Genomic DNA, 12,169 nt, shown 5'->3' with positions numbered 1-12,169 from the left:
CCTTTTCTCTGCCTCCTTGCCAGCATCTGTTATTTATTTATTTATTTTTGTCATTTTAATAATTGCCAGGCTGGGCAGGGTGGCTTACACCTGTAGTTGCAGCACTTCGGGAGGCCAAGGTGGGATGATTACTTGAGCCTAGGCGTTAGAGACCAGCCTGGGCAACATGGTGAGACCCCAGCCAGGGCAACATGGTGAGACCCCATCTCTAAAAATAAAATAAAGTTTAGAAAATAAAAAATAACAATAATAGCCATTCAGCAGGGTAAAATGATATCTCATTGTGGTTTTGATTTGCATTTCCCTGATGGTTAGTGATGTTAACTGTTTTTTCACATACCTGTTGGCCATTTGTATATCTTTTGAGAAATATCTGTTCATGACCTTTGCCCACTTTTAAATGGGATTTTTTTTTAACTATTAAGTTGTAAAATTGAAGAGGAGGGAATTATCCCTAACTCATTCTACAAGACCACCCTTACCCTGATACCAAAACCAGAGAAGAACACAACACAAAAAAAGAAAACTTACAGGCCAATATTCCTGATGCACATAAAACACAAAAACCCTCAAAAAAAATTCTAGCAAACTGAATCAAATAGCACATCAAAACCAGAACACACCATGGGATTTATACCAGCAATGTAAGGATAATTTGACATACACAAATCAATAAGCGTGTTACATCACATCCACAGAATGAAGGACAAACACCATATGATCCTCTCAATAGATACAGAAAAAGCATGTGATAAATTCAACATCCCTTCATGATAAAAATTCAACAAACTGGCCAGGCACAGTGACTCACACCTGAAATCCCAGCACTTTGGGAGGCCGAGGAGGGCAGATCATGAGGTCAGGAGTTCGAGACCAGCCTGGCCAATATGGTGTAACCCCATCTCTACTAAAAATACAAAAATCAGCTGGGTGTGGTGGCACACGCCTGTAGTCCCAGCTACTTGGGAGGCTGAGGCAGGAGAATTGCTTGAACCCAGGAGGCGGAGGTTACAGTGAGCCAAGATTGTAACACTGACTCCAGCCTGGTGACATAGCGAGACTCCATGCCAAAAAAAAAAAAAAAATCAAACTAGGCATAGAAGGAACATACCTCAAAATTATAAAAGCCATATATAATAAACCCACAGGTAAACATCATACTGAGTATATAAGTTTAAAGTTTAAAGCCTTTCCTGTAAGAACTGAAAGAAGACAAGGATTCCCACCCTCACCACTCGTATTCAACTTAGTACTGGAGGTCCTAGCCAGAGCAATCAGTAAAGAGAAAGAAATAAAAGGCATTTAAATTGGAAAAGAGGAATTCAAACTGTCCCTTTTTGCAGATAATATGATCTTATATTTAGAAAAACCTAAAGACTCCACAAAAAATTTCTTGGAAATGATAAATTCAGTAAAGTTGAAGGATATAAAATCAGCATACAAAAATCAGCAGCATTTCTATACACTAATAATGAAATAGCTGGAAAATAAATCAAGAAGGCAATCCTATTTACAATACCTACCAAAAAAACTGGGAATAAATTTAACCAAGGATGTGAAAGATCTCTGCAAGGAAGACTACAAAACACTGATAAGGCTGAGTAGAATAGTTCACACCTGTAATCTCAGCAGTTTGGGAGGCCAAGGCAGGAGGATTGCTAAAAGCCAGGAGTTTGAGACCAGCCTGGGCAACAAAGCAAAATCCTGTTCTCTACAAATAAAAAATTTAAAAAGTTAATCCGGTGAGGTGGCCTACACCTGTAGTCCCAGCTACTTGGAATGCTGAAGTGGGAAGGTTGCTTGAGCCCAGGAGTTCAAGGCTGCAGTGAGCTGTGATCACACCATTACACTCTAGCTTGGGTGACAGAATGAGACACTTTCTCTAAAGAATATATATATATAAATTTAAGTGGATGTATTGTAACCCTGATAGCAATCACTAAAAAAATTTATACAAGATAGAGTAAAAAATTCAATGAACTAAAATGAAATATGAAAAAAAATTATAAAATCCAAAAGAAGGCAGAAAAGGGAAATAGAGGAACAAAACCCTGAGGATACAATAGAAAATAAAATGTATAACTCAGTCTAAACACAACAATAATTACATTAAATCTAAATGGTCTAAAACCACTAATTAAAAGGCAGAGATGGTCAGATTGGATTTTTTTTAAAAGATCAAATTATACATTTTCATTTAGAAGCCCACTTTAAATATAACGAGATAGGTGGACTAAAAGTAAAACACTGGAAGAAGTTATAACATGCAACATGAAATTTGGGAGGGGAAACAGATCCAGACCATATCGACCAATGTCAAGGTGGTTTATTGTGTTTTCTTCTAGGAATTTGAGAGTTTCAGATATTACATTAAGTTTTTAATCCATTTTGAGTTAATTTTAATAACTAGTACAATTTCAATTTTTATACCTTCTTTTTTCCTTTTCTTTCTCTTTTTTCCCCAAACTGTTAGAACTAACAAATTAAATTTAGTAAAGTTGCAGGTTACAAAATCAACATAAAAAAATTAGTTGCATTTCTATACACTAACAACAAGCTATACAAAAGAGAAAGTAAGAAAGCAATTTTATTAATTACAGCATAAAAGAATTTTTTTTTTACATGTGGATATCCTGTTTTTCTCCACACCACTTATTGAAGAGACTCTTCTATCTGGATTGTGTTCTTTGCATTATTAAGAAAGATTAGTTGGCTATATATGCATGGGTTTACTTCTGGGTTCTCTATTCTGTTCTGTTGGCCTATGTGTCTATTTTTCAGCAAGTACTACACTGTTTTGATTGCTATAGCTTTGTAATGTAGTTTGAAATGAGGAACTATGATGCTTTAAACTTTGTTCTTCTTCAAGATTGCTTTGGCTCCTCAGGGTCTTTCATGGTTCCATATGAATTTTAGGATTGTTTTTTCTATTTCTGTGAAAAATGCCCTTGGAATTTTGATAGAGATTACATTGACTCTGTTAATCAGAGTCTATAGAAGGTGGTATTATTACGGACATTTTAACAGTAGTAATTATTCCAATTTAAGAATATGAGATATCTTTCCATTTATATGTGTTTCTTCAGTTTCCATCATTAATATCTTATAGTTTCCAGTGTACAGATTTTTTACCTTCTTGGTCAAATCTATTCCTAAGTATTTTATTCTTTTATATATTTATTTATATATATGTATATATAATTTTATTTGAAATATTCATATATATGTATATATATATCAAATCTCCCAGGTTCTTGGAAAATTTCTTTCTGGTTTTCAGCAGTTTTACTATGTGCCTAGATGTTATTTCCTTTGTATTTATCCTACTTGAGGTTCAATTGAGTTTCTTGGATTTCTGGGTTTATGTCTTTCATTAATCTTGGAATGTTAATGGCTATTTTCTCTTCAAATGTTTCTTCAACCTCATTCTCTTCTTCCTTTCCTACTAGGATTCCAAAAACACCTGTATGAGACCATTTAATATTGTCTCATAGATCTCAGATGACCTGTTCATTATTTTTTCACTGTTTTTTCCTTTGTATTTCAGCTTGTATACACTTGTATGTTCACTGCTTTTTTCCTCTGCTTTTTCCAGCTTCTTGGTAAGTGCATCTGAGTTTTTTTAAGACAGGGTCTCACTCTGCCACCCAGGCTGGAGTGCAATGCCACAATCAAAACTCACTGCTGCCTCAAACTGTTGGCCTCAAGCAATTCTCGCACCTTGGCTTCCCAAAGTGCTGAGATTACAGGCATGAGCCACCATGCCCAGGCCCAATTATTTCTCTCTCTCTCTCTTTTTTTTTTTTTTTTTTTTTTTTTTTGAGACGGAGTTTTACTCTTGTTGCCCAGGCTGGAAGTGCAGTGGTGCGATCTCAGCTCACTGCAACCTCCGCCTCCCAGATTCAAGTTGATTCTCCTACCTCAGCCTCATGAGTAGCTGGGACTACAGGCACGTGCCACCATGCCCAGCTAATGGCTAATTTTTGTATTTTTAGTAGAGATGGGGTTTTGCCATGTTGGCCAGGCTGGTCTCAAACTCCTCCAATTATTTCTTTATTCTTGATTTTTGTTTTATTTCTAGCATTTCCATTTTGTTCCTTTTTTATCATTTCTATATCTTGGCTGAAATTCCTCATCTCTTCACTATGTTGCCCATCTTTTCCACTAAAACCTTCAGCATTTTTATTATAGTTATTTTCTCTTTAGACATTCTGGGCACCTTATCACTGACAACATTCCAGAGACCTCTTAATACTTCACAGTGGTGCCACCAACCTTCGAAATCCTTGGGAGAGCTATCTCTGCTTTACAACTTAGCTTCCAGCTTTTTGATCATTGGGTAATTAACTTTACTTTCTCATCTGACTCTGAATTTTGGTGCATCTTCCTCTCTTCCTCCCCTTCTCCTGCCCACTCTGCACTCCCCTCTCCTTCTCCTTCTCCCTCTCCTTCTGTCTCCTATTTCTCTGTCCCAATTCTGTTAGGGAAGCTGCTTTACACTCTGGGTAGAGCCCACACATGGCTCAAGGAGAGTTTCTCTCCACTCCCTTACCCCACTCCTAGTCACAGAGCTGAGAATCCAGAGTGTGGATGGGTTTCTCTCAACTTGTCCAGCTTGATGCCCGTTTCCTGCCTTCAAAGACTACTACCTTACATTTTGAAGAGACCTTGAATGCTTCAAAAGGATCTCTCACCTCACCTGCATGATTATGCCAAAGCATTAAGTGGAGTTACGTGGGAAAGGATTTGTGAGTGAGAGTGAAAACTCACTTCTTGGCTGGGAATCCTTGGAATTCTTATCTATCGTGTTTATGACGTGTTCCTCTTCCCATCTCTCTGACAAGAATGAGAATGGCTGTGGGTTTCTTCTATAGCTCACCATTTGGTTTCTAATCTATTTCTTCTTTAAGAATTGTTTCCAGCAACATAAGTTCTGTACTTTAACGTGAATCCACATTTAGCAAAATGACCTTTTATCGCAAATTGTGTCTTTCTTTGGTTACCAGTTTGATATCTGCCTGCCTCCTGTTTCAGTATACACTCAATATTTGTACATTAAGTAAAATGAGGACAACAAGATGTTTTCAAAAGATTCCTTTTGATCGTCATGTACATAGAAATTACATTTCAATTAAAAATCCCAAAAAATGAGAAACAGTGGGGAGAGGAGGCAGAGGAGAAGGGAGGCCTTGGACTCCTTGATGAAACTAGGCCCACCGAGTTTCAGGCACAGCAGTTTCTGAATACTAGCAGCCTATATCCATGAAAGGGTAGAATTAATTTGTCTAAGGCTTTAAGTTTCTCTTCTCTCTATCTGATAACCAAGGAATCTAGAATTCCAAAAATGAGTTAATATTTGAAGAGACTTTATATATTGACCTTAGTAAACATCAAGGTGAAAGGCGCACTCCAAGCCAGAGTGATAAATACACAAAGAGAAGGCTGATGTGCTTAAAAGATTTAAAAGGAATTAAAATTTATTAGTCCTACCGATAGAAACAATTTATAAACAAATAATTGGGATAATTTATTTTTATGGTTATATGTAATATGACTAATTTCTATTTAATATATTTCTATGCCTGAAGTATTATTCAAAAATATATTAAAACAAATCAAACCTTAGTATTTACTACCTTTAATTTTTATTTATTTATTTATTTAGAGACAGGGTCTTGCTCTGTCACCCAGGCTGGAGTGCAGTGGCATGATCATGGCTCACTGCATCCTTGAACTCCTGGGCTCAAGTGATCCTTCCACCTCAGCCTCCCAAATAGCTGAGACTACAGACACACGCCACCACCCCCAACTAGTTTTTAACTTTTGTAGAAACGGGGTCTCATTTTGTTGCCCAGGCTGGTCTCAAACCTCTGACTTCAAGTGATTCTCCTGCCTCAGCCTCCCAAAGTGCAGGGATTATAGGCATGAAACCACCACACCTGGTCTCTGTATTTTAAATGTAGCAAATTAGAAGATGGAAGTTGTTAGACCTTGGTAGCTAAGCTATGAGGACACAAAGGCGTAAGAATGATACAATGGACTTTGGAGACTTGGGCGGGGGTGGGGGGCAGGATGGGAGTGGGGTGAGGGATAAAAGACTATACATTGGGTACAGTGTACACTGTTCAGGTGATGGGTGCACCAGAATCTCAGAAATCACCACTGAAGAACTTATTCATATAACACCACCTGTTCCCCAAAAACCTATTGAAATAAAATTTAAAAAAATAAAAAATAAAATTTAAATTTTAAAAAAGAGAAATTGTTAGGCCCATCTCTAAAATCGAAGATTTTTCTCATCATTTTTCATTTTGTCACAGGCTAAAGGAAGAAGAAGCACCTTTGCAGTCTGGACAGAAAATGAAATTTACCTCGGATCCATTCTTCTTAAATTTGCCAGATTAGTAACCACCACAGAACTGAAAAACATCCTAAGTCTGTCAGTGACTGCTACTCTGACTGTAGACAGGGTTGAGTATACAGGACACCCTCTGGAGATTGCTGTGTTTTTAAATTATTGCACTGTATGTACCGTCACCAAAAAGATTTTCTTAGTGATATATAATGAAGATACAAAACAGTGGGTTTCCCAAGACTTTACATTAGATGCCCCTATTGACAGTGTTATCATGCCACATTTTACATTTTCAGCACTGCCAGGATTACTGCTATGGAACAAGCATAGTATCTACTATTGTTACCATAATTTCACCTTTACTGGGATTTTACAGACACCTGCAGGACATGGAAATCTATCAATGCTATCAAATGACAGCATTATTCATGAAGTTTTCATAGGTAAGGCATTCTCAGTCCACTAACATTATTCTAGATTTCACTATAGACATCTTCCTTATAATGATGTAACACTTTTTAATGTACCAATGTGTGGTGTTTTTGACAGCCAAAGGTGCACTTCTTATCACCTACAAATGAATTGACTTTAAATACAAGTAATGTTAACTATGATCTCACATAGCAAAAGGGCAAACTCAATTTCTTTTTGCGGGGGAGAGGGGAGTTTCATTTTGGTCAATCAGTAGAATCTAACTAAGCAATTTATATATACATCGTAGGGTGTAGGAGGTGCTGTGGTATTGTGTTACGTTTCCTGGGGCTCCCATAACAAAGTACCACAAACTGGATGACTTAAAACAACATAAATGTATTACTTCACAGTTCTGGAGGCTAGAATTGGAATATCAAGGTGTTGATAGGGCCATGTTCCCTCTGAAACTTGTAGAGGGAGGTTTTGTGTTATACAGCACATATGAAACAGGATCATATGTGTTTTTTAAACAACCATGAGCCACAGTGATAAGAAGACAAAGTTAGAATGATGCATTGGGGATAGATTTTAGAGGAGGTCAGATACCCAGTTTGAATGTTGTACTGAAGGTCATTCAGAAACAATGAAATATAACACGCTCAAACAATTCATAAGCGTATGAAGTATGAAGTTAAAGGCCTTCATCTCTCACCATTCTCATTTCCCAAATAACCAACTATTAAGAAACTCCTGTGAGGCCAGGCGTGGTGGCTCACGCTTCTAATGCCAGCACTTTGGAAGGCCAAGGTGGGAGGATCACTTGACCCCAGGAGTTCGAGTCCAGCCTGTGCAACATGGTGAGACCTCATCCCTACTAAAAACTTAAAAATTAGCTGGGCATGGTGGTACACGCCTGTGGTCCCAGCTACTCAGAAGACTGAGGCAGGAGGATCACTTGAGCCCGGGAGGTCAAGGCTGCAGTGAGCCATGTTCACCTCACTGAACTCCCCAGCCTGGACAACAGAGCAAGATCCTGTCTCAAAAAAAAAAAAAAAAAAAAGCTCCTGTGAGTTTGTCCAGACTTTCAAACAAGCAGATACTAAATATGATGGGCATGTTTTCAAAACAATACATATAATAGATATAAAACGAATGCCATTTTAACTGCTGTGTATTGTTCCACTGTCTATGCACACTACTGTCTAATTAATAGGGGTGTAGATAGATATTTAGATAGATATTAGCCTTCAGTTCTTTTTCTGTTACAAATAATGCTGCAGAAAATATGCATATGTACACACACTGATACAAGTGTTTCTGTAATATAAATTACTGGATATAGAATTCCTGAATCAGAGATTACAAATATTTAAAAAGTTGATAAATCCTTCTCACTTACCCACCAGCAAAGTTTGTCACAGTCTAAACTCCCCCAAAAGTATTGAAAATGTATCATTTTCATAGAATCTGTTTAACAGTTACTGGTTATATAGAAGAAAAATGTTATTTTATTGCACATATCTTTTATAATTAGATGTTTTATCTAGTTTCACAAATTTATTGGCCATATTCTTCTGTGAATTTCCTTTTTTTCTTGTCATTTCCTTATTTCTGTTTTATTTTTTATTTGTTTATTATACTTTAAGTTCTGGGATACATGTGCAGAACGTGCAGGTTTGTTACATAGGTATACACGTGCCATGGTGGTTGACTGCACCCATCAACCTGTCATCTACATTAGGTATTTCTCCTAATGTTATCCCTCCCCTACCCTCCCAACCCCTGACAGGCCTTGGTGTGTGATGTTCCCCTCCCTGTGTTGATGTGTTCTCATTGTTCAACTCCCACTTTTGAGTGAGAACATATGGTATTTGGTTTTCTGTTCCTGTGTTAGTTTGCTAAGAATGATGGTTTCCAGCTTTATCCATGTCCCTGCAAAGGACATGAATTCATCCTTTTTCATGGCTGCATAGTATTCCATGGTGTATATGTGCCACACTTTCTTTTTTTTTTTATTATTATACTTTAAGTTTTAGGGTACATGTGCACATTGTGCAGGTTAGTTATATATGTATACATGTGCCATGCTGGTGCGCTGCACCCACTAACTCGTCATCTAGCATTAGGTATATCTCCTAATACTATCCCTCCCCCCTCCCCCCACCCCACAACAGTCCCCAGAGTGTGATATTCCCCTTCCTGTGTCCATGTGATCTCATTGTTCAATTCCCACCTATGAGTGAGAATATGCGGTGTTTGGTTTTTTGTTCTTGCGATAGTTTACTGAGAATGATGATTTCCAATTTCATCCATGTCCCTACAAAGGACATGAACTCATCATTTTTTATGGCTGCATAGTATTCCATGGTGTATATGTGCCACATTTTCTTAATCCAGTCTATCATTGTTGGACATTTGGGTTGGTTCCAAGTCTTTGCTATTGTGAATAATGCCGCAATAAACATACGTGTGCATGTGTCTTTATAGCAGCATGATTTATAATCCTTTGGGTATATACCCAGTAATGGGATGGCTGGGTCAAATGGTATTTCCAGTTCTAGATCCCTGAGGAATCGCCACACTGACTTCCACAATGGTTGAACTAGTTTACAGTCCCACCAACAGTGTAAAAGTGTTCCTATTTCTCCACATCCTCTCCAGCACCTGTTGTTTCCTGACTTTTTAATGATCGCCATTCTAACTGGTGTGAGATGGTATCTCATTGTGGTTTTGATTTGCATTTCTCTGATGGCCAGTGGTGATGAGCATTTTTCATGTGTTTTTTGGCTGCATAAATGTCTTCTTTTGAGAAGTGTCTGTTCATGTCCTTCGCCCACTTTTTGATGGGGTTGTTTTTTTCTTGTAAATTTGTTTGAGTTCATTGTAGATTCTGGATATTAGCCCTTTGTCAGATGAGTAGGTTGCGAAAATTTTCTCCCATTTTGTAGGTTGCCTGTTCACTCTGATGGTAGTTTCTTTTGCTGTGCAAAAGCTCTTTAGTTTAATTAGATCCCATTTGTCAATTTTGGCTATTGTTGCCATTGCTTTTAGTTTTAGTTTTAGTCATGAAGTCTTTGCCCATGCCTATGTCCTGAATGGTATTGCCTAGGTTTTCTTCTAGGGTTTTTGTGGTGTTAGGTCTTAAGTTTAAGTCTCTAATCCATCTTAATTTTTGTGTAAGGTGTAAGGAAGGGATCCAGTTTCAGCTTTCTGCATATGGCTAGCCAGTTTTCCCAACACCATTTATTAAATAGGGAATCCTTTCCCCATTGCTTGTTTTTGTCAGGTTTGTCAAAGATCAGATTGTTGTAGATGTGTGGCATTATTTCTGAGGCCTCTGTTCTGTTCCATTGGTCTATATATCTGTTTTGGTACCAGTACCATGCTGTTTTGGTTACTGTAGCCTTGTAGTATAGTTTCAAGTCAGGTAGCATGATACCTCTAGCTTTGTTCTTTTTGTTTAGGATTGTCTTGGCTATACAGGCTCTTTTTTGGTTCCATATGAAATTTAAAGTAGTTTTTTCTAATTCTGTGAAGAAAGTTAATGTAGTCTGATGGGGATAGCATTGAATCTATAAATTACTTTGGGCAGTATGGCCATTTTCACGATACTGATTCTTCCTATCCATGAGCCTGGAATGTTTTTCCTTTTGTTTGTGTCCTCTCTTATTTCCTTGAGCAGTGGTTTGTAGTTGTCCTTGAAGAGGTCCTTCACATCCCTTGTAAGTTGTATTCCTAGGTATTTTATGCTCTTTGTAGCAACTGTGAATGGCAGTTCACTCATGATTTGGCTCTCTGTCTGTTATTGGTCTATAGGAATGCTTGTGATTTTTGCACATTGATTTTGTATCTTGAGACATTGCTGAAGTTGCTTACCAGCCTAAGGAGATTTTGGGTTCAGACAATGGGGTTTTCTAAATATACAATCATGTCATCTCCAAACAGGGGCAATTTGACTTCCTCTCTTCCTATTTGAATACCCTTTATTTCTTTCTCTTGCCTGATTGCCCTAGCCAGAACTTCCAATACTATGTTGAATAGGAGTGGTGAGAGAAGGCATCCTTGTCTTGTGCCGGTTTTCAGAGGGAATGCTTCCAGCTTTTGCCTATTCAGTATGATATTGGCTGTGGGTTTGTCATAAATAGCTTTTATTATTTTGAGACACATTGCATCAATACCTAGTTTATTGAGAGTTTTTAGCATGAAGGGGTGTTGAATTTTATTGAAGGCCTTTTCTGCATCTATTGAGACAAACATGTGGTTTTTGTCATTGGTTCTGTTTATGAGATGGATTACATTTATTGATTTGCATATATTGAACCAGCCTTGCATCCCAGAGATGAAGCCGACTTGATCGTAGTGGATAAGCTTTTTAATGTGCTGCTGGATTTTGTTTGTCAGTATTTTACTGAGGATTTTTGCAACGATGTTCATCGGGGATATTGGCCTGAAATTTTCTTTTTTTGTTGTGTCTCTGCCAGGTTTTGGTGTCAGAATGATGCTGGCCTCATAAAATGAATTAGTGAGGAGTCCCTCTTTTTCTGTTGTTTGGAATGGTTTCAGAAGGAATGGTACCAGCTCCTCTTTGTACCTCCAGTAGAATTTGGCTGTGAATCTGTCTGGTCCTTGGCTTTTTTTGGTTAGTAGGCTATTCATTACTGTCTCAGTTTCAGAACTTGTTATTGGTCTATTCAAGGATTCGACTTCTTCCTGGTTTCATTTTGGGAGGGTGTATGTGCCCAGCAATTTATCCATTTCTTCTAGATTTTCTAGTTTGTTTGCATGGAGGTGTTTATTCTCTGATGGTAGTTTGTATTTCTGTGGGATCAGTGGTGATATCCCCTTTATCTTTTTTTATTGTGTCTATCTGGTTCTTCTCTCCTTTCTTCTTTATTAGGCTGACTAGTGGTCTATTTTGTTGATCTTTTCAAAAAAACCAGCTCCTGGTTTCATTGATTTTTTTCATAGATTCATAGATTTCATAGATTCATAGATTTCAAGATTCATAGATTCTTTTCAAAAAACCAGCTCCTGGATTCACTGATTTTTTGAAGGGTTTTTCGTGTCTCTATCTCCTTCACTTCTGCTCCAATCTTAGCTATTTCTTGTCTTCTGCTAGCTTTTGAACTTGTTTGCTCTTGCTTCTCTAGTTCTTTTAATTGTGATGTTAGGGTGTCAATTTTAGACCTTTCCTGCTTTCTCCTGTGGGGATTTAGTGCTATAAATTTCCCTCTAAACACTGCTTTAGCTCTGTCCCAGAGATTCTGGTACGTTGTGTCTTTGTTCTCATTGGTTTCAAAGAACTTATTTATTTCTGCCTTAATTTATTTACCCAGTAGTCATTCAGGAGCAGGTTATTCAGATTCCATGTAGTTGTGTAGTTTTGAGTAAGTTTCTTAA

The 12,169-nt window shown here is 37.6% G+C and overlaps 1 protein-coding gene across 7 annotated transcripts in view; it reads left to right on the top strand.

Moving 5' to 3' along the window:
* The window catches only part of CATSPERE (catsper channel auxiliary subunit epsilon), a 177,148-nt gene that overhangs the window by 91,431 nt on the left and 73,548 nt on the right, over positions 1-12,169 (top strand). For all 7 annotated transcript variants that reach the window (XM_063707110.1, XM_063707105.1, XM_063707103.1 and 4 more), the window contains one exon: positions 6,321-6,798. In XM_063707110.1, the coding sequence (XP_063563180.1) occupies positions 6,321-6,798 (478 nt within the window). The remainder of the gene's footprint in view (positions 1-6,320; positions 6,799-12,169) is intronic.

The sequence above is a fragment of the Gorilla gorilla genome, chromosome 1 (assembly GCF_029281585.2).
Source record: "Gorilla gorilla gorilla isolate KB3781 chromosome 1, NHGRI_mGorGor1-v2.1_pri, whole genome shotgun sequence".
Lineage (NCBI taxonomy): Eukaryota > Metazoa > Chordata > Mammalia > Primates > Hominidae > Gorilla > Gorilla gorilla.
This window is presented reverse-complemented; position numbering and strand designations above follow the sequence as displayed.